General features: G+C 40.5%; 1 protein-coding gene across 1 annotated transcript in view; it reads right to left on the bottom strand.

The window, feature by feature from the left end:
- hwt (SH2 domain-containing adapter heavyweight) overlaps window positions 1–24,381 on the bottom strand; it is a 165,151-nt gene that overhangs the window by 22,498 nt on the left and 118,272 nt on the right. Inside the window, exons 3-4 of the mRNA XM_034339484.2 lie at window positions 16,900–17,019; window positions 11,694–11,829 (exon numbers count right to left, since the gene is read on the bottom strand). Of these exons, the coding sequence (XP_034195375.2) occupies window positions 11,694–11,829; window positions 16,900–17,019 (256 nt within the window). The remainder of the gene's footprint in view (window positions 1–11,693; window positions 11,830–16,899; window positions 17,020–24,381) is intronic.

The following is a 24,381-nucleotide window of genomic DNA, read 5'->3' as shown; positions in this document are numbered from 1 at the left end:
CCCGGAATGAACGTTAAATAAATGTTCGTGTTTCAAGGATAACATGGAAATTTCACCTCCGTTGTGAATTCAAATTAATTGCGAGTAATTTAATTCTTAATAAAGGATAACACGAAAACCTCACCTTCGCTGAAAATTCAAATTAATTGAAATTAATTTGATTCTGAATACCGAAGTAATTGTCTATTATCAAATATTGAATATCCAAAACGATGTATCTATTTTCCTATCAAGAGGTTTTGAAATTCGCCTTCTAATATTTTAATTATGATCCTGTGAAAAATAGAAAGATATCCCAATTTTCAATTCTTCCCGATACAGGATACTCAACCAGTATTAGTAGAATTTACATCGAAACGAGAATGTATTAACTGATTCGATCCCCGTTACCACGAAGTAGGGTTGCTTCAAATTACAATTGATTCGCATTGTTCGACCGTTTAGCCGACAGTTCCTCTGGTAACAGAGTATCCCGGAACACGTTGGAATCGAACTCGCGAAAATATTTATCGGAAAGCCACGAATGCCGGCGGATTGTTCGTTTGAAGTCGCTCAAAGCGCGATTAGCAGCGTCGCACGTGCACCACTTTCAATCACCCCCCCTGGTTGGATCGGTGTAGAACCGTTCGAAGGACGCGCACAGGGAAAAGGGTGCGCGCACCGTGTCCTGGCGCCACGCCAAATTGCAACGATATTGATTACCGATCGATAATCAGATTTGAGCGTTATCCGTAAAACCAGTGGACCCGCTGTACCAGGGAAAGGGAGGAAAAGTGACGGGAACGAGTCGTTGAACGAACGAATGAGTTATGAAGTAAACGAGCCACCGTCGGGGGTGGATATCGGCACACGGCTTGCTGATATATCGCGCTAGCCGGACGAAACGAGTAGCCAGCGAAAAAGTGTAGATAACGCGGCTACGTGAGCCGGTGGGTGGTCGCGTGAGTGCTTAGAGAGTGATATACTGCGGCCAGAAACACCGTGTGCGTAAACACGTGAGCTAAGGCCACCGGGTGACTTATTAGATGTTGTGCAGCGCCGGTTGATCTATGAAGCAAACGGGGATTTTTTTATTTGTTTGCACCAAGATTTTCTGCGATTTGAAAAACGATCTCTAATGAAGGAAATTAACATTAGAACTACCAAGCCAGTAAAAATGACTTATTTCAAGTTTCTTGTTTTAAATCAGGGATTGATAAGGTTCTGAAAATAACTGTTTCAAACTGTTATTAGAATAAAGGTTCTAACCTAATATCGGTTTCGATTACGGTTCTAGTATCGGTTCTATTTCGGTTCTATTTCAGTTCTATATCAATTCTATTTCGGTTCCATACCGGTTACAATTCTAATATAATATTTTCCGCATTAAAATTTATATTATCTCCACAACGCTCGAGCATGGCTGAAAACCTAATAAATGATGTATTGTTAGTACGTTTGAATTATAATAAAAATTAATCATAATTACTATAATTACATGTATATTAATTTTTAAAATGACCTTATCTCTAATTTTTCAGCTAACCATTATACAGTAAAATCGAAATAGAATTGGTATTAGAATCAATACTATTATAACAGTACTTGTAGCTTTTATAGAACTAAAATAGAACCGATACCTAACCGATTTCAGAAACAATATTAGAACCGTAATCGGTATAGAATAGAAAAGAACCGAAAAGAACCGATATAGAACCGGCACTAGAACCGTAACCGGAACCGATATCCTCCTGAATTTCGGTTGTAGAATAACTGTTATAGATCATAACGGTCCTTCGAAACTGTTTTAAGAACCGGAATCGATATCATAACAGTTTTCAAACACTGTTTTAAATTATAAATTTTATCGAGGTAAATTTTATCAATGAATACATTAAATTATGTTTCATCCTTTATCTATTTAATTTTCTACATTATTTTCAACTGAAAAATAAGTGCGCGTAATTCTAGTGTTAATTAGGAGTTTCCGTAAAGATTTCTCCTTTCAAGTGTAAAGGATCGAGAGGAAGTCCAAATTGCTGATAACAGCGCAGAGAGAGAGAGAGAGCGAACGTTCGTGAATGAACCGAATCGATGAAAGGAATATGAATATAGCGAGCGACGAGGTGGTTGCTTGAAGGGACTCGTACCGTAGGAATAGAGTGTGCACGCGTACGGTTAGGGTTGCTGATGCACTCGAAGGGTGTGCTGTCTACCCCTAATGAATCTATTAGTGCCGGCGAACGACGACCCCTGGCTGACAATCACTACAGATAACGCGGCACGCTGTTACGCGTCGCGTGCACGCACTGTTTGCCTACGCTTCCAGATAAATCAACGAAATATTCAGCTGGTTATCCGTGAAGAACCAGTGTGAAACTATTGGTAGGACAGTAAAACATAGCGACTCTATCCGGACACCGATAGACTGATCGATTAAGCCCGACAGATAACGAGGTTACAGACTACAATTTCTCATGAATTGCTAGTCACAGTCAAGGTCGACGGAGATTAATACTTCGTCGTGCTTGTCGTTTATCGGATCCGTGAAATGATTGTACAATAGACAATTAGCTTGATTGTCTACGAATAGACATTCTATGTATTCTACTGAGATTGATCGCTTGGGTTAATTAACTTGAATTAAAAACACAATCAAAAGTCAAGAAGTTATAAAGAGTAAAAGAGTTATTAGATTAAGACTAATCAAGCATTAATTTGCATTAAAAACACAATCAAAAGTCGTAAAGTTATAAAGACTAAAAGAGTTATTAGATTAAGACTAATTAAGCATTAATTTGAATTAAAAACACAATCGAAAGTCAAGAAGTTATAAAGACTAACGTACTCTGGTTCTGATAAAAATTTCAAAGATATTATTGAATGCACACTGCAATTCCATGGAGATCTTAGTACGCTATCGTAACATTCGTTTCACGAAAGGATAGACAGGTAGCGACTCGTTGAAAACGGTGCTATAATCCGGGAATAAAATTTTCCGGGATTTCATCAGGCCCGTAAAAAGCTCCGAACTGTCACTTATACGATCTTCCTTTCGTTCTGTTATTCGCAAGGGGAAGAACGCAATGGCGAGAGAAATTCCAGCCGAAAGCTTTATAAGAGAGCAAGCCCGAACATCCTCCTAGCCACTTCGTTCTGCTTTTTATTAGATATTGTCCTCGTAACATAACCGTGGTAGGCTCGGTTTCTATAGAATATGTGGGTCGTGGAATTGTATCGTCCTGGATAAAAGAGGAGAAGAGAAAGAGAGACGGGAGAGAATGTACTATAAGAAGGGCCTTAAACGAAATCAGCCGCCACCTTAGCGAGGATCTTCGGGGCTTCTTAGGAGAAGGCAAGCAAAGATTACTCGGCTCGCAGGACGAGCAAACGAAAGGCAATCTTGGTTATTGGTTCCAGTATAGCAGAATTCATGGTTACAAGCTTGGAATTGGACGAATCTCGCGGCTGAAATGTGTCAGCCGTGTCAAGGGTCATCGAACGATCGGGTTAACTTATCCGAACAGTCTAATAGGTCTGGAAATGTAAGGCTTCCTCGATACGGCTCCGTTCCTTCTTTTAATTATTTGTTTCACCCTCTGCGTTCGCTATTCTTCATTTTATCGTACTTTTTACGTATGAAATTCTTTATAAACGCCTTGATTGCTTCAGAGGTCAAAGGTGACCAGCATTACAAATTTAATATAATTTGATATTATACTAATTTCATCAAGTAACAAGTGGGAGATTTGAATTAAGAAATGAAACAATTATACTTTGAATAATTGCAATTAGGTTTAAAATAATTATACTTTGAATAATTTCAATTACAATATGTCTGAGCATATACAGACATTTTCACTGAAACAGTTACCATGTTAAGATACTTGTAATTTGTGAATATAATTTCTTTTAAATAAAATAAACAGAAGGTACAAAAAGGGAAAATAAAATAAAAATAAAGTATTACACCTGAAAGGAACTATTTGTTTATTTTTTAAACGCGATTAAAGCTTTACTGTTCACTGATACGAGGGTTATCGATCCAATCGAGGTTTCCTTGGAGATTCGAATCAACGAGTCTAAAGCAGAAAAAAAGGAGCTACTAACGAGTCAAGGTTACGAAGATAAATACGAAAGGCTGGTACAAAGAAAAAATGAATTCAGTCACGGGGTAAGAGGTTTACTTTGATAGCAAGTTATCTCGTCGTCAAGAAAGAACATAGACGCAAGCTCCTGGACGAATATCCTATTACAAGGTGATTGAAGCACCCCTGATTACAGAGATATCATGACTCTTTGACCATGACACCCTCTTGATACAATCTTTCTTGATTGCCGTTTCAATCTAAAGAAATGTTATACGCGATAAAACTGTACAAAGACAGTTTCGCCACATCTACTTTACAATTTGTCTGCGATTTTGAAGCAAATCGACAAAGTAAAAAAAAGGAACAAGTATACAATTGTAGATTGGGTATAAATACTGAAAAATTATCCTGAAGCAAACCTTCCGATATAAGAGAAGTACGAGTGAATTAATTCATTTAAAAAATTCTATTTCATTCTTTTCCATTGCCATCTTCGACTTTGGAACGAGACAAAAGGAAATGTAAGAACGACGACTCCAGACGACGCGACTGGCAAGTGGTAAATATAAAAGGCGGAAAAAGGAGCAACGCCTTTGAGCGTTTTGAGTGGCAATTACTCGCTCTGTCCTCAAATTACTTACTCCAGTAATTTTATTCTATCCTCCGCCCTTCTCGTAGTTTCGCGACGTTCCCGTGTCTCGTCGTCGCTCCCTTTCCGGCTTATCCTTCAGAGGCTCACGCTGCCGGAAATTATCTTAAAATGCCATCCCAGCACGAGCTTCAAAAGAGGAACATCTTACGCAGTTTTCAGTCGAGGACACGTCAATACGAGGCGTCGAAAGTTCCAAAGGAAGAAAGGAATTTTTGTAAGAAACAGACCAACTTTCGTTCCTTTGTGCTCGTTTTTCCCTACCGAGGAATTCCAAAGGAACAGTTGCACGTTTAAAGGAAACGTTTCTCGTACTTGTCTTGAAAGGTGCATGAACGTAAGATAGAGAGGGTATAATGTATTCATCTACATGAAGAGAGAAGTTGTACTTTTTATTATTCGTGCGGTTAAGTTATTGGTACACTTTAATCTGTCGACGATTTAATATTTACATTTTGATGCTTTCTATTTGAAAATATATCTCTATGTTCATATATTCAATTATGTAATTTAATACATTAATTTAAATAAAATAACTTTATTTATGGTGAGCTGTTTCTTTCTGTTTTTTCGAAATTTCCTTTGTATGTTTGCTATTCTATTTATTTAAAATAGTGAAGCCCTAATTATTAAGTTAAGGAATAATTAATTTTCAAATTTCAAATTTCAAGATTCCAATTTGCTATTTTATATTATTTCTACAATAGCAATATTATTTTAAAAAATGTTTTTCTATGTTTTCTTTTAATTATTTAGACATGTTTGCGATGGTGGGCACCAATAACTTCCATTGCATTCAACGTGTTAAAGATAATTATACGAAAAAATAACCAATATTAAGTAAATAAACGATTGAAATGATTTCAACCCCTTTTTGGCTCCTCTTCAAATATTTACAGACGATGACCTGTGACATAAACTTCACAAGTTTTTCAAGTTTCCGAAGTTCAACATTCGACTACGACAGTCAAACCCAATTCTCGACCGTCTAACAATAAATCATCCCCCTCTTCCGGAGTAAGGGTATCGATAGCTGGTTTCGCGGAAAAGCTTTCTTTTTCCCGACGGTTGTCGAATGTTCAAATCCAATATCGCGGCTCCACGGTGACGAAATTGAACGCTCGATCTAATTTCACTCGCTGCAAACAATCCGATCGGTTGCGTGGCTCTTCGTGACTACCTCGACACCTGAGGATTCCACGGTAAAAAAAAAAGATAGAGAGAGAGAGAGAGAGAGAGAGAGAGAGAGAAAATGAAAGGTGGCTCACCGGTGAGAACTCGATTATGTAACTCGTACTGGAAATGATTTCGTTCGTGTTACCGAAGGGGTTCAGTTTCGATCGATTCGAGCACGGAATAAAATCAATGTTTGGCCCCTTTGCGAAAGGGTTTCGCGACAGACACGGGGAGGTGTTCGTCGAGGGTGTCGAAGCTGTCGCTCGCAGTGATAGCGACGCTCGGATTATCCGCTTCCCTGTCGGTAGACATTGCTCAATTGAAATCTACATCGGTGGCCACACACGGGCACGATCGTTTGCGGCCGAAAGGGTCGCTTCTGTTCGATCAAACGCGTTCGGAGACTCGCGAGCAATTCCAAGCAACTCTGTTCCTCGTTTAACCTCCTCCCAATTCGAACTGGTTAATCGAGCGCTCGGTTTACCTTCGTTTCCAAATTTAATCATACAATCGCGCGGTACTAACCCGATTGGCCATTTGGTCCGCTACGAATGAGGAACAAAGTAATTCAGATTTATCTAAAAATTGGTGTCTCATGATTTGTGAACGAGATATTATATCTATTGTACTTTGAAACAAAACTAGATCGTTCTATAATCCACATAACAAAGATAATCTCTTGATGTAGACAATGTTTGTACCACCGAAACGCTGGTCTCGAGATCAGTTTCAATGGCGGTTCGAAAAGTTTGTACGTCCAGATAGGAGATCTCCAGCGACTGCGAGGACTATTTCTTGCCATCCTGGCTAACTCATGACACAGAGATTAGGCTAAGCGTTTACGGTATTATCTCGCAACGGTATGCAAATCGCGGCATAAATGCTAATTGTAATTGGCCATGAAATGAATTCAGGGACCCTTCCAATGTTGGCGTAGGGACGCAACGTCCTTACTGCCAACCTTTGGCTCCATGCCTCCTCGTTTAGCCGGGGAAAATGGCGATGGTTTGTTTGAAAATTTTCTTTCCACCTCGTTTCGGCAGCCCTTGCGAAAGGAAATGTTTCGTCGCGCGATAAAACGGGAACAAAGCTTCGTTCAGCTCTGAAGGAATTATTTGTCGACAAAGAATTCACTCTAGTATCGTTTAACGAACCGAAAGTTAATAACGTTGGATCAAAGAAATTCATTTATCACTTTTATCAGAAGATCATTGTTTCCATCGTTCTGGAACAATGGGTTCATGGGATTGTAAGACATTAAAAAAATTTATGAAATTTAGCAAATTTAACGCTGTTCAGCATAGATTAAATAAAAAATGCTCGGCCAATTTATAATAACAAGAAATTTTCGGATACCAGAAACTCATAGATTTCAAAATATATTATACGAAACGACGGTCACCATGGGGAGAATATTAAACGAGCGAATACAGAGAGTTTGATTTCACGGTATGCGAAACGAAATGATAGGGTTACGATGTTGATTCGTTCGCCAATGGCTACTGCAAAATGCCAATAATGTCCACCGAGTGACGGTCCGTTAATATATTAGAATGGGACTCGATAATGGAATTGCGATTCGCGCTAAATTGCTGTCTTTTATTTTATTTACGGAACAGAGAACGGGACGAGGTAGGGTGAAGTTTCAAGGGAAACCACAGTTCGAGCAACCATCGAAACAAAAGCCCAGTTTCATTTCATTTTCCAGCTTCTGTCCCGATCAATTTCGTTTCCTCGTAATTAAATTTCGTCTAAATTTTAACGAATCCTATCGACTACTTCGATTATCATTCGTTCCATTCAAAATACGATATAATGAAATACATTTTCCCTTTCAAAACGTTGATCGTCTGAAAGAAAACTGCTCGCCGAGGGACACGCGAATTTAACTTTGCGAAATTCGCGACGGATTAAGATCTCTCTTCAAGATCCGACACGTACTTGCCGTCCGACGTCGAGCAGAAGCGGAACCATGCCGTTGACAGTTTGTAAATGATCTAGTTTACCGCGCGAGAAAGCGAGAACCGGGAAGGTGGGAGGAGGCGGTCGGTCTCTCCTCGAATATGGAACAGAGAGGGGAAATGAATGAAGGAGGAAGGAGGGGTACGGCAGAAGACGGAAATTTGGATTACCGAGAAAGGGAACGGGGTAAAGGATGGAGGACGCCTGTTAACTATTCATCTTCGCGGCAATTCAACAAACTTTTCACCCTCGCGCCCCGCTGCTACCGGAATACTAAAACTGTCGCTTGGCGAATCGCGATGTCGTAAACATAGGAAACCCTTAATGTCTGCCGAGCATCGCTCCGGTATGATACAACGGTTCATTCTATCGAGCTTAACGTTCCATTGAAATATAGTCATCCGCAGAATGATGGGTAACAACGCGAGGGAGAAGATAAGCGTTCCGCTGTGAGAGAATAGTGGGAACATTATGGGAAATGTTCGAGATAATTCCATCTGGTTGCTGTGAATTAAACGATAAATTTTGTAACATCAAGTACTTGCTGGAAAATAGCAATGATCGTTGATGATAATTACTTTCCATCGCGATTATTTAATACACCCTAACGTATAGACAGCTGAGACAATAGAGAGCATTTAGCCAGCGTTTGATGTGAATCAAGCAACCCCCCTGTCACACTAGCAACGGATGAACGGACAAACGGACGATCGGACGGACGGACGGCTTGTCATTTGCATACGATGAACTCGCAGCAGCGTTAACTGCTCGGGGACGCGGAAACGAGCTACAAGTCACCTGGTACCGGTAATTGAAACGAGGGTAACTTCCACGAGGGTCGTTCCAAGAGACAATCACTATAGGAGAAAGTTCTTTCATCGTTCGAGTAATGACGAAGCTGGTACTTTCATCCGGGAAGGGACGAAAACGTTGATTAACGCGACTACAATCTACAACTGTCCATTTTACACAATTACTTTCGCGGTCTTGGACGGCTTCAAAGGATCCGACACGTTTCCCATCTGGACCAATCAATTTTACAAATTAATTAACATTCGTAGTTAATTACTGTTCAAAATAACCACGATATTTTAAAAATAATTTCGAGAAAATGCATTTGTCCTGAATTTCAAAGTGCTCCTTCACCTTAAAGCGCGAGAAAGTTTCAAAGAGTGGTCCTTCAAATCCCTCCGATCCTGCTGTCACGGTAATTTCAAGGGCTATCGAAAGATCGAAGTCGCAGAAAATTCGTTTAAACTTTGTACCTTCTAGAGTATACTTTCCACCGTCCCATTAGCTAAAGAAATAGAAATAAAAAAATAGCAAACATACCTGAAGATAAAACCAAAGAGCAACCCCCCCTAGAGAAAGCAAACCTTGCAACTTATCGTGAGGCCAGGTAAGTAAACGAAGGTAAATGGAAATAAAATCGCCGGTAACATTGGCATCTGGCCGAGGCTTAACGAGAAATCTCCGCGCCTCTTCCATTCCGTTCTACTTCATTAGGTTTAATCGGTCGATTTTTAATTACTTCGGACGGCCGAGGAGAGGGCAAGAAAAATCCCGTGTCAAGGGGACTTGTTGAAACGGTTAATAAGTGCGGGAGGAGAGAGAGGGGGGCACGAGGTAGAACCCCTTGAAACTTTACAGACTGCGAGCAACGGAACGAGGGCAGGTCGGATGAGCAAGGGAGCCACGGAAGTAACCGGCTGGGTGGGAGGTTTAATTAAATATCACACGACATATTATGGGGCGAGGTCGGTGTCGGTGGCAAGCAACGTCAGCCGCACGCTCTGCCACCGAAAACTTCCAACGAAACGAACCTTGATAGTGGACCACACACGGTTCCAGTAGCCGGAAATAGGCGGAGACAGGATCGGTCCAGACGGTTCGACTCGTATCCCGTTTATAAATCGTCTCTGGAAATGCTGTTCCGACTGACCATACCCTGCTCCACCCTCATTTTCTCCCTAACAACCGTGTAACTGACGATTCGATTCGAGTGAAGATTGTCGTCGAGGTAGCAGAGGTACAGATGGTCGCCTTCGAATTTCTGACAGAAATAATTGAACAGGTGTCATCGATATTTTCTCAAATTTTCTCAAGATTACCTAAACTGAACGATACATCGGCTCTTCTACCGTTCAACTCGTCCAGCAAGGATTAACCAACCGATTAGTTTCCACCGGTCATCCATTATTTATGACACCGCAAACGGAAATGGCCTTGTCTCGAGCAAACACGCCCTGCTCCTCGATTAGAATGGGTCGTGGCAAGAAGTCGTATCAAAGAGCGCGCGCCCGTCATCCTCCTGCAGGATCACAAACGTTTACCCCGGCAAGTTTACTCAGGTCTTTTCGGCAACTTGACCCCTGCCCAGGTTCGCGCAGCCCGTACGAATTAAAAGCCCATGAATATGGTAAGGATGCAAATTCTATCCGACGTTTACCTAGGATCAGCGTCACCCGGCAATCTCCATAACCGAGTGTTGAAACACTCGTAAATGAAACACGAAGAACTTCTATACCCGGCGCCGTTACGTATCTGCAAGCCAGGTAACCGCAGGCTTAGTTACAAACCGAAATTTTGAAACATTTCGAGGGAACGATGCTTTCATTTTGGAAAATTGTTTTAGTTAAGTGAATTAACAAGAAATCTTCTCATATCAAATGAATTCAATAAATAATGCTTTAAAAAATATTAATCTTATTGTCCACTGGAGCCTATCAATATTTTTTTTGAATCTGTACGAACTTTTTAGTAAGTTCGTACACAACAAAAGAAACGTTTCCCTTTCGTTTCGGAAACGATCGAATAATCTACTGGCTTTCCCGGACCAAACTGTGCGCGCCGTTCAATTATCGAGGGGCTCTTCCGCCTCTCTTACTCTGCGTTAACTGAGTTGTTGCCTCGATAATTCGTACATCGGAGTATCGGCCGTATCGTCGAGGGTTCGCCGCATTAATTTGCGGCTCGACACGGGAATTTCTGTTAACTCTATAATCCGAAACTTGCAGCCGGTTGTACGCGGACGACAAGTCAATTTAAACCTCGTCGCTGAGCATCGAAATTGAAAAAATCCCGTACCCATTCTCTGTTTTTCATAAACGAAGCTTGACCACTTTGTCGCTCCTTTTTAATTAACATTCGATGAGTGCAATCTTTCAACCCAAAATACAGTGTCTTTGTTAATTGAAATTGTAACAAGTATCATTGCAACGGATACTCCAACCGGATCAATACTCCCGGCGAATTTTTGGCTCAAACATTTGACCAATCATCCCTGCACCGTGATATTTATTCAGGACTGTATTATGTACAAGATCAGCGAGACTGGCGAGAAAGGATACCAGGCTTAGAGGAAGCATGACAGTCGCTTGGCAGAAAATTGGCCAGAGTACGGTTCCAATCGATAAGCAGAGCCGGAAACGAGCGTTGGTTATCATCCAGACACCAGGATAAATCCGCGATTTATGAGCAACTGTTCGCGTTTATTTATTAGAAGGTTATTCCGAGTACTCGTTCGATACGTTTAATCCGTGTGAATTCGTTAAAGACAATTTATATCATTAAGTTATATCGTGTCAAATGACCAAATTCAACATATTAAAAGTTTGACATAATTTTATGAGATAAAAGTATCGTAAAATAGCACTCATGATATATCAATTTAAAGCTTAATGTTTGTAAAAAATAATTATACAAACATTTCATTAATATTTTTCTATAAAGGTTTTTAAACTCGTCCTTTCGATAACATCTCCCAGCAACTTACGTGCTATTGAGATAGAAAACTCGCATGCACAAGTATACGCCGAAACTTATGCACAACTTACCAGTGTATGGTCGACAATAGTTGAGATTTACTTTGCTGTAAATCGTCGGCAAGGATGTTTCTGCTCCTGGCTCGACGTACGCTTTGTTCTTACTATCCCTTGGATCGCTATACTGTTCCACAACTTCCACTTCCGCCTGAAAACAGAGCAGAGAATGGTTTCCTTCCGTCACGATCCAAAGCGGTATCGCGGCTAAAAGCTTTACTAATAAAGTTCAAAGCATTCTACGAATCTATACTATCATCTAGAACTAATCGAATCGCTTAGATTCCATTTTTCCCCACACCATTTGTGTCCTTCCTCGAAGCGGATCTTCGTAAAGAAGAAACTTTGTAATTTTCCGCGAAGAACTTATCTGGGAAATGAGATTCGCGCAAGTGGAAAACAAACAACAGCTAGTTTAACGATAGAAATTATCGACTCGGTAACAATAGCAATTTGGCAGCGAACTGCGAGGTTGGCGCTCGCGCAACGCTAACAACGTCCAGCTTCGTCCCTTTGGGGGATGCCATCAGCAAGGGTTATTGCAGGAGTTTCTTCGACTAAGCACGCGACACGTTAGCTTCAACGCAATTCCCAGCACTGAACGCAGCCAATTGCGGTAATGCCTCGGCCAGACCGGCTCGAGGATAAACATTTTTAGCTTTCACCCTAAATGATCGTTATTTCGAGAGAAAACAACTGCAACGTGTTTGGTACTGTGACAACGTCCCAGGGAAATATCGCGGGACCCAGTCGACTGAAATTACTTGTAATCCGTTCTCTTAATAAAGGGCATTTAACGTTCCGACGAATTAATGGGACCTCTTGCACGTTGCCGGAATAACGAACAGATTCGTACGACTTGTTTCGTAGAGAGAATAAGTGTAGTCATTTAACAATAGAATTTATGAAGAAACTTTATACATGAGTGAAAATTAAGTGATCCTCATTAAAATTCTGACGTTAATGAAATCTTATAAGATTTTAATAAGAATTATCTAAAAAAAATAAAAAGTACACGATATAAATTTGTACAAATTTTTCTGTTTATCCAAATCCAATCACTATCATTAAAAAAAAAATATTTTGAATAATGTCTTCCTTATTATAGGACTAACGAAGCGTGTGTACACAATAGGGGGCGTTTCATTGAACCCTCCGTCGCTCAACAAAAACCTTTACCTTCCCCGAGGAGAATTCCGCTAACTTTCGATCTTAATGATAATAACGATAATAAAAGCAATAACGATCGGCCGTAGTCTGAACGGCGAACGCAACAGGGGTAGAGGACGAAGACGAAGGAGGCTCGAGTTCTCGAAGAAGGCGTCTGATCAATGGCGAAACTCACCCCGTCTTTCGGTACGTGGCGTACGGGGGTTGTTGTATCACGAATCGAGGAGCTTGGCTCGAGGAGGCAAAGAAAAGGAAAAGACGAATTGAAATGACGGCAGTCGGCAGCCAACGAACGAGAAGAAGACGAAGGAAGACAAGTAGTCTTAAATTGAAAGAGGCCAAAATTGGAATTCTCCTGCCAAAGTTGAGCGTCGTGCCCCCGGGGGCTGTTTCGAACACGAAGCCGATTGCCTTCTATCTCGCACCACCCACCTCTTCGTCTCCTTGCTACTGATAAATTCGTGGATGTTTATACGGAAATTACGAGGGCAACTTCCAACCGGAAGAAACAGCACACTGTTACAGGAAGCGACTCGATCGACTGATGCAGATCTGATGATACAGTGACTGATTCGATCTTAAATCAAGAACGCAAAAATGTCTATTGGGTTCTTTAATCTGGGGTTGAAAATGGATATACCAATTTCGATTTTTGAAACACTTATGAAATTCAATTAATTATAATTGTTGATTGCTTCTAATATTGTCAGTAAGAATTTATTAGTATTAGAAAAATCGATCCTATTAATAAATGTATCAGGTTACAAGAAAGAAAAGATCACCATGTGGAAATGTGTTTGAACAATATGATTGATGGCAAGAAAATTGGTGTTTATTTTTCCTAAACATTGTGTACACTGAAATTTGACATTCTCCTATCGTATAGTGATGTATCACCGTGATAAACCAATAATTTATTTACTTAAATAAATTCTGTATGAAACAAAAGAAAAGAGGAAGAACGTTATAGCTGAGTAATTACTAAGACTGGCTAGAGAAGATAAACAAGGGAAAAAATTGCTCGATTATCGGGTCTCTGATGAATATCGAAATTTTCCCCAATGGGTGATGAATATAAAACAACGATTACGCGAATCAAGATAGATGGGGTATCGAATTTCCATTTTTCTCTTCGAACGTAGAATTATTTTAATGAAATATCAATACTAATATGGGTTCATTAATTAGGTAAAAGAATTTTATGAACTTCATAAACAACATTAACACGTTGAATGCCATAGTAAAAATGGGCATCTGTTATTGAAGCTCTAATTATTAAAAATAGGAGTAGTTAATTTTCAAATTGCAAGCTTTCTCTTTTACATTATTTGTACAATAGTAGTATTATTTAAAATAATGTTTTTGTATAGTTTTCTTTTAATTTGCGGTGCTGATCAAGGTGTTAATATTATATTAATTTCGGAAAATGGTAAGAAGAAAATAAAACTATAGTATACTGTTCCATATTCGTCTATGTTCAATGTGGCATCTAACGTGTTAAATATCATAGATTCTTATTGCTACCTTATTGTTCCCTTATTTTTGTTACAACTCTTTGTAAATAATCAACAGTGCAAACTCAGATCATTCTGGCCCACAGTCATCAAGAACAACTACATTACCGATGAACCAATAATCCCAGTTTAGTAGACTTTAATCGGATTATCCGGCCGCTGTATTATAATTGACCCCAATTATCAGCTGGCCTGTAATCTCTCTACTTTATCAGGTGCGTGACTTTCACTGCATCCAGCAATTTGCGTTGCATTAGTGGAATGCAGGAAATGCACAAACGAGATATTATTGCGTGGATTTCTAAACGTTCATTCCTGAATTATTCGATATCGTGTTGCAACGAAAGGACTTATTTCTTTCTTCTTTTTACACAGGAATAAAATCGATAAACGGTCGCTGCCTAACCACCAATGTAACATCGCGAGCTGAATCAAAAAGCGGGACATCGTTCGCAACCTTGAGAAGCTTCGTGATCTTGCATAATGTACTTCTTCTAAGAACTGACGAATCACCCTGTGGAGGAGCTTAGCCTGCAAAGTTTGGATGCTGGGAACGTGGGTGATATACTCTTCAGAACGCGTTCAGCCATGCGATAATATCAGAAATATAAAAAGAAAAATCAGATACTTGTGAATCCTAGATCCAACGAAATTATTATTCCAATTATTTTTATATTCCACTATTGTTTGAAAACTTGCAGTTATTATGTTTGCCAGAAGTATTCAAGACTGCATTTGAGAAATAGCATCGATAGTTCAATTGTATGTATATATAGAAGCTGGAAGAGCAAAGTCATACATCTAACTGTCAATATGTACGTAGAACGTTCTGAAAGTCAGCTCACGAAAATACGAGGGTGGTCAGAGTGTCATAAATAACAGGAACGTAACGAGAGACCATAACTCTCGACAACAACGTTTATTACCTAGAAGAAGGATCTACACCAATGCAGGTCCTTTCTAGGAGTCCTTATATATTTCAACATACAAAGAAATCGATCCTGAAATAACGATCTCGATACAAATGCTTCAATTATAACACTATATTCAGAAGTCTTAAAGAAGAGAGCGCTTGAAAGTCGAAAGCAATATAAATCATAACTGAATCTATTGTACTCTGATTCAATCCGCAACAATACCCTGATCTAGTGTTTCTCGTAACGCTGACAGACGATTCAGCAAGCGACAGTTAAACATGATACGAAACCACGAAGACCTGTCGCGTTTAGGAAACTATAAATCCCCCGTTTCACTTTCGCCAGCGAGTAGCGGGAAATTTTCAATGCGATAGGCGTGCTCGCGCACGGTGGAACTTTCTCGAGGTAAGGTTCTTTGTTGGAGTGATAAATGCGACCTACAGCCGTGGCCGACCTCGCGCATAAAATAAAGCGGTAAAGTATTAAGTAGGGCTTACGAGCGGGAGTCGTAACGATTCACCCTCCTGAATCAAGTGGCGCCCGTTGCCTTCTCTTTGTCGCTCTTTCTCACACCCTCCGCCGTGCCGCTTGCTATTGCGACGAGCACTTTCGCCGAGGGATGCCACGGTGACAACGAGGCGAAGGAAACTTTTGTTCGATGCTACCAGGTGTCTCGAACCCCTCCACCTCGACACCGACGCTTCTTTCCATCGTCTTCTTCTTCGTCTTTACGACTCCTCCCTCGCGACCAACGCAACGCTATCCTCACTTTTATGTCTCGTCTTGGACCGAGTTTGCAATTTCTTGATGACGGTAAAGACGAATTGCAACCTTTCTGTCTGATGGTGCTTTTAACTTGGCCCTTTTAAAATGTTTCCAATGCATTTTGTTAAGGATTTAAATAATTTAAATAATTTTTCACGTCGTCGTACGAGACGGAGCGAACGTTTTATGTTAATTCTGGCGTTACGACCTTCTATTTGCCGTCGTAACTACGGGAGACCCAATTTCACGTGAAAAGTCACTTCCGGAGAGAAAATGAAGCTAACATGCAAGCCCACGTACGAGATAGCACCACTAAATGCCGAGATGTGACGTTCCAACGAGGACACCAGGAAGTATAGTCAAGGTGAGCTGTATTTCAACTTCACAAGCATTTAGACGTTGCGCTCGGGGCGAGCCTGAGCACCAGAAACTGAGTGCTGGAACAATTATAAGCACCGCCGGAAGTCAGCCTCATCCTTTGCCCCCTTTCGACCGCCCTACTCGCACGCTTCCCTTCGTCCTTCCGTTCGTTCGCTCGTTCTTCCTACTCTATCGCCTGGCGAAACGTTCTTCCAGCTTTTCCACGCCCCCGTATACCCTCTATGCCATCATGCCCAGCGGGTATTTTGTCACCATCGTAATTATATTTCTCCCTTCAACCAATTCTTCGACCGTCAGACGACAGAAAATATCAATACTGCCGTTAAACGACACGGTGAATCCTAAATCGATGCCGAAGACTGGGGTCGAAATAACCACGATTGGGTTAAGAACAGAAGATTTCTCTGGATCTTCCTTTCGAGATCGCGTTCAATTACGATGTGTTTGAATAATTATAAATTAATAAACACTCACGTTTTCAATGGTAGGACTAGGTAGGGCCCATTGCACCGTGGATGTTGCAGCTGCAGCGCTTGCGGGACGTCTTTTGTTCACGAAATCCACTGGCAGACTGTAATCGTCGCACAGTGATACCTGTAAATAAAAATACAGCAAAATGTAAGTCATGAAAATCCATATTCCCATTAACCTAGAAATATTAAAATCTGTATCAATATAGAAATCAGAAGACCATTTCAGCTGATAAGTAAGAAGCAATTTTGTTGCAGTTTCATAAAACCTAATATTATGCGCGCATCGTAACATATTCCGACGAGTATAAGCAGCTTAAGCAAAGTCTAAAATCAATCGTAAGTCAGCCGATGAAGAATGAAAAATACCGGCGGACACGGTCGTTAAAGAGACATTTCCGAATTAATTCGGATAATCGTTCCGACGCACGCGGGAGGTCCCTCGTTCGCAACAATTTTTCCCTGGTGGTAGAAAGCGAAAAAAAAAAAAAAAAAAATAAAATAAAAAGGGGAAGAAATTAGCCGGTAGCGCGTTAATCCCAGGCCGGTAGCCTCCCAAGGCACCGGATGACTCCGCTCGCCGGATCTCCGATGGAGAGCGTAAAAACAAAAATCGCGGGAATAAAGAATGGTCGAACGGCGGATAAAGAGTGAAAACGGCGCGATGGTGGTGGTGCGTCGGAAGGATGGGGTGAGCCTGCATGGCGGTGCTGAGTAGTACGAGGATTCCTGCCACTCGACAAATCGCAGGGTAAGCACCCCAACCCCTGAAAAGCCCGGCCCTAGGTCCCAATCGTCGACGACTGGACCGGCTCATCAGCGATATTTACTGTCTGCCAAGAGAATCGATCTATTGACGGTCGCATCTACTCCACCCTCGATGCCACCCCTGTCTTCCTAACCACCCACCCCTGCCAGGACAGTGTACCCGCAGCCACGGCCCACCACCTACGTCTCTGTGCATGCATATAAATCGAGACAATCGCGGATCCCCGGGGGCGGCTTATCGCGCTGGAGTTGAGCCGCGGAGGGGTGGCCGAACCGAGCTACCGCCCCAGGACACCCAACCTATCGACGGCGCGAGTGAGACGGACAGAAATGGGCTGAGAGAGCAGAGGAGAACGGATTCGCTGCCGAACAGAGACCCTACATGCAAATGGTCCGCATTTATTGTAAACAAAGAGCGACGTATGAATATGTGAAGTGGGAAATGAAACAAAAAAAAAAAAGAGACCAGCGCGACGCGAAGGGGTGAACGAGAGAAGCGTAAGACCGGGCGGATTGAACGAAAACGGAAATGGCTGGGACAAACTGATATTCACGTGTTCTTGTTCGACTTTCGGGATACAATAGAAATGATGATGGGATGCGAGCGGAAAAAGATGAAAGGTGTTTAATGATCAACGCTGTCGTGACTTAGCACGAGGGCTGACAATTAAGTTGAATGGTGTAGGGGGCACCGATGAGTGACTCTATAAATATAATACAATCTAAAGAAAAGAAAGTTGTAAAGGAGTCTATATAATAATAATATTATACAGGCTGAACCATAAAGCCTGATCAGCTTTAGATTATTTTGCTGTTAGCGGTTTTTTTAGCTAAAATAACATGGTTCAAGGAGAACTTTTAGATACCATTTTAAGCATCGATTCAATTAAGGTAAATGATGTTTTTTTAATATTTCTTTGGTTAGATGAAGAAGAAATACTTTTTATGGTGCTTGCCGAATTCGTCTCAATATTTCCCAAAAGAAGGGTGTAATAAAATTGTAGGTTTACCTATAAAAAACTGAAGGTAACCTTGATAACTGTGAAAAGAAGGGTTGACAAAAAGTTTGATACAATTATCTTAAAGCTATCTCAAAGCCACCCTGTATAATTTTGACAGATAGTAAATAAAAAATAAATATTGAAAAATGAAATGATCATATTCCGAATAATTACAATTTTACTCTGTTGTAATTCTGCTTGAAATAACAATCGAGGAACTTTTCTAGTTTATTGGAATTCATGATGCAATAGAGCATGATCTAAGTGTACCTGTCTTTGTTGAGGCACTGGTAATACGATTAAATTACAAACAGCGCTTACGTTGAAGCTGCGCAATTACCAAGCGAGCGGAATTAATTATGCGACGCTGTTTCGCGGAGATTGAAAGCTTCGCCGACAGCTGTGAAACTGTACCGCAGAGTAATGTAACAATTTTACGCCCTTTCACTGAAAATTCAAATTTACACGAACAATCAGAACTGTACGTTCAATTTTCAGTATTTGTCGTGCGAATACGCCGTGTACCCATTTCGAATCATAAATAACAATACTATCAACTATCAACGTATGGAGGCTAACTAAAATCTGATATAGAGTAGGACATTTAGGGAGTTCTCCTTGTAAGTGGCATAGTGTTTCTTAAACTAGCATGGCTTCGGTCTAAGTAACCGCACCCTGTGTGCGGAACAGAAATACCTCCCTTTTCGAGGCAGAGGAAGCCAAATGTAAACTGGGCCGACAGGCTATCCTAGAGGGATAGCCAATGGAATCTGGAGAAACCGCCAAATAGCCTGCAGCTAAAGGGTAACGTTTCACCGTTTCAAATTATAGCCGTTCAGAGAGGGAACCGTGTCGCAGGACACATCGTATCCGTCTTTTCGTGCAATATTCGCCGGGGAGAAGTTTACTTTCCCCGTTGGTGTATTCCGTTTCCGTTTTTCATTACGCGCATCGGTTCGTCCGAGGTTCGATTTCCATTCACTTTTATCAATTGTGTCACGATGACAAATTGAGCGTGATAGAAACCCATATGAATTTTACAGGAAATACCATTTATTGAAACGTTTCTGTTCATTTGTTGATTGTCACACTGAAAGTGTTGACATTTTTATTTCGAATAAATTCTTTCTACTATTTTTACAATATTTTGTTATTTATATTACCCATCATTTTAAATATTTAATATAAATATTTTAATTAGGTAAGTTGAAGAATTCCTAATAATATAAGTAATGAATTCTTATTGAAATTTAAGCATCTAGGTATAAATGAGATAGCTGACAAAGTGTCATATTAACCCTTGAACAGCAGAGCCAAGCTTATAACACTTATCCAAGGATATTAACCTAAAGTTAAATAAATTATTTTTGAACGAAAGGGTTTCATACATACTAAGAATAATTTTTAAAGAAATCATGGAAAATTTAGAAAATTAAAATGATATGAAATACAAAGTTAAATTAAAATTGGGATTCTCTCTGTGGTCCGCCGTCCGAGGGTTAATATGTACATCTATTGTGAATGCGTATGCATTCATTGAAATTCATACACAATTTCTACGCCAATTAGTTACCTGTACGAACGCATTCGAGCAAAAGTTATCGCTTGTACGGGTTACAAAATGACAAGTCGTGCTAAAGCTCGTTACACATGGAGGGTGGTAAACGCGAATGACCAGTTCGAAAGTCGTGGGTAAATCGCGGAGAGACGGGGGTGGGCCGTTCCCCGGGGCAAATTTCCGATTTATTCAAGCCCGCTCCCGAATACTTGGGAGCCCATAAAGAGAATGAATGGGATTGTGGCGGTTGCAGCAATGCTTAGGGCTGCTTTAGGGGTTCATGAAATACGCGCTTGCTACCCTCTTCGGGCTTTGCTCGCTTTCCTCCTCTTTCTAGCCTCTCTAGTCCTCCCTGCTGGTGTCTCATTTTTCTTTCATTCTATTCCTTTTCTATCAATCTGTTCTTTTCCATTCATCGTCCATTTCTAGCCTCTTATAAGGGAATGATTTGAACTGTCAAGAAAATTCGGCAGATCAATTATTAATTAAAGAAAAGAATTTCTTATTACTTTTAGACATCTGATACTCTATCGTTCGCCTATTCTCACTCACGAATTTTCCCCGTTTAATTTCCTTCCGTTCATTTAACTCCTCGCAACAGGAATCGAAACTCTTCTCTTTCTCTCTTTCTCGACGGGGTAGCCGTTGGTATTACCATGAATTTACATAGCCTCGCTTCGAACTCGAAACATATTGCGCCGCTTTGATTTATGCGAAACATTTGCTAAATATTCCCGCTTAATCTCGGCCACGTGGAATGCCTTTTCGCGTGTTACGAGCAGCTCCGCGTCCCGTTTCCTTCGATGAAATCGCGAAGGGGAATCGCGCGTTCCACCCTCGTCGACTTTTTTCCTTCCTCTCCAAGAGTCGATGAATGGAATTAACGTTCGTATATTGGCTCGATACTGTGGGGAATAGAACTTTTCGAACGAACACTTTTTCATATTCCGCTTTGTTCGCGGTTTTTTTTTCTCTCAGAAGCCGTGTGTTTGTTTCGGCAGAAACTTGTGAAATATACAGAACGAATCATGCGATTGGGACTGGTTAAAAACGGGTTTCAATCGAAACAAAAGGAATTTCATTTGTGTTTGTACTCTGGGGACACCTTGCATGATTTATTGCGCAGAAATTGAAAAACGAAATGATTTTTCGACTACCAAAATTCTGAAATATTAAAGGTAAGTATTTTGTGTAGTTGAAAACAAATCCTGACGTTTTCAATGGAACGGCAACGAAACGATCGTAATAATTTCCATTGTACACCCTTGTGGCCTTTTTTCGCTTCCGTTTTACTCGGCGCTTGAGTAATTTCTAATGAAGGAACTCCCATTATTTTGGGAAAAAAGCGTCGAGCAACGCGGCCACTTCATAAATGTCGGCACTAGAGAATTCACCGGGCTTTCCTACCAGCCCTGGAATTTATGTTCCCACGAAGATTTATGAGAAAGCGAATCAGCTTCGAGCGCGTCAACGGCACGAAAAGAATCTGTTAAGCGAACCATCAACGACCGAGTTGCCATGATTTATTACAGTACACGATAAAATTCAGGTTCACTTGTTAAGAGACTACATTAGAAATCACAGTTACTAGAGTATGAAAAGACGATATAAAATTAATTACATTTGTAATTTTAATGACTTTTCACTTTTTAGTTTAAACGATCTCGTTTCAAGTATTAGCTGTACAATAAATTTTACGAGCAGTATAATTTTAATGGAAATTAGACGAGCACCAAACATCTGGCTCGTGAAACTGTAACACTGCAAGTGGATTGAAACAATTCTCCGACCCTCGACAGAGTTTCATAAAACTATGATAGAACAGCAGAATCCATTCCTGCATCTAACTATTCAGAGAACGTGCTTCGTAGAATCGTGAAATGCCCAGAGCTATTTACCAAGCAGAATACCACGCGAGACAGAAGCTATAAAAGACCGCGTTAGACGTTTCATAAATTTCCTTACCAACACCATTTTATTGTTCCAACGATGTATTTTTTAATACGATACAAAAATTAATCTTGGATAATTTTAAATTCAATTTCTTGAAAATATTCAAGATTTATGCTATAGTATATTTGTGAATGGAAGTGAGTTTGAAATCATGCAAACAGATCGATCACGATAACGCGATTAACCCTAAAGTTAGAAGGGTTACGACTTGAATAGCTAAGGGTCCTGACGCTGATGCCTGCCCAGAATCTCTAAACGCTCGTTAGTAAACTGTAAATTTAGCATTTCACAGGCTAATTTGCATCTGAATCGAGGCACGTAAACCATATTATGTGATCCGATTATCGATACTTTTTCGGCAGTTTGCTCCGCATTTCTTTTCTATCTTTCATGTAAGCAATTTCCATAAGAATTTTCTATAAATTCTGTTATTTTTATCATTAATCTTAAAAACAGTAACGATTCTTCCAAGATCCCTTAACGAATTCTGTCACACGTTAAAGCAAGAAATAGAGAGGTGAATAAATGGAAAGAAGGAGTATCCCAACGACGAAGCTAATCGTGATCAATGACGAGTGAAAGGTCCCGAATTCGAAATCTCTCCGAAGCAAAGGATCTCCATCTTGCGCGCGTAGATATATCGTCCTCGAGCCGGTACAAGGTAAACGCGTTAAACTTTTACGAGGAAAAAGGCCGGTCTGGACAGAAGAGCGAACTTACTCGAGGCTATTCAACATCGTTTTCCTAGAGTATGTACGCGATGGTCCCTCGGATTGGTTCCGTCTTTTACAAAGAGTCCCTGAATCGAGCCTACTCTCGAGTTGGCTCGTTTTTCTTCGTTCGTTACTTTATATTAGTCGACCCCACGGGTAACGTCCGACCAGCTGAAAAATCATCCAATTGTTCGAGACGATGGAGTTATGTGTCTCCTGCGGAGCAACGGAGCATAACCGAGGGAAAGCTGACGACTACACGAATTCGAATCGAAGAAATTTATGACAGCAGTTTTTAGGCCACTTTGTATTTTGCTGACTTTTTAGGAATACAGAAAGAGGAATTTTGAAAATACCATTTTTCAATGACTATCATCTCGTTTCAAGGATACACGATACGATACACAAAAAGAAAATTAACAAAGGGCTGATATGTGAACAAGGTCGCAAGTTAATCGACGTAGAACGACTCAATGAAGTATCGTTCAGAGCAAATACCGTCAAACTTCGATGAAACGAAAGAAAAAGAAGAAAAAGACGAGGAGGATAAAGATTCTGTGATTTCACGAGTCTGGGAAGTCCCTTCGTCTTCATTTAAACGGATCCACGTGTCCCCCGGTGCGTTTCGTGTCCTTTGGTCCTTCCAATCGGACAGAAATGTGCCACCGAAGGACCACAGGCCTTTTTGTCGCGTCTCTAGCCCCACGTAGGGTCGCGAAGGGTCGTGGGTTCTTCAAAGAGAGTGAAACTCGCCTCAAAGTCGAAGAAGAAACTCAACCTCCGTAGAACGAGTGGAAACGGGTCTATGGAATAAGATGGCGAACCTAGGGGTTGTCGCAACGCTCTCTAATCGGCCGGTGCCTTTAGACTTAGCCTTCCGTCTTTATTCCCTTCCGACCAACCCCATCTACCTTTGTCCATCCACAATTACCTACAAAGGTTCTTTGACGAGTTCCTCGTCGAGATGAAAGAAATCTCTTGAATATTACCGTCTCTATTTAATCATCCACGATTTCACCCATTGTGGATGGACAAATAGGGTTTCAGATATATCGCTGAGATGAACTAGTTTCGAATTTTTTTAACACTGATTATCAATTATCAGTTAGAACTTATAGCCCTCGAACAGCGAACCATGAAGAGACCCACACTTTTATTTTAATTTTGTAGTCCATATTATTTTCATTTTGTAAATTTTACACTGCTCTTTTAAAATTATTCTTTTCATTTAAAAATTTTACATTTAACTTCAGACTCAGCCTCCGCTCTTCAAGGGTTAAATAAAAAAACAACGTAAAATAAAATAATAGAATTTCAGATCACAGTATACTATTTTTTATAAATCGTGGCCTTATGTGGAAAATAAACATCGCTTAAAATGAAATACTTAATAATAAAAAGAAAGATTTAGAGGAACTCCTTTATCTTTCAGCGCAATGAATTGATTATAAATCTCTGTCTCGGGTATCTGACACTAAAACGTGAAAAATAGT

Source organism: Osmia lignaria, chromosome 10 (genome assembly GCF_051020975.1).
Source record: "Osmia lignaria lignaria isolate PbOS001 chromosome 10, iyOsmLign1, whole genome shotgun sequence".
NCBI lineage: Eukaryota > Metazoa > Arthropoda > Insecta > Hymenoptera > Megachilidae > Osmia > Osmia lignaria.
This window is presented reverse-complemented; position numbering and strand designations above follow the sequence as displayed.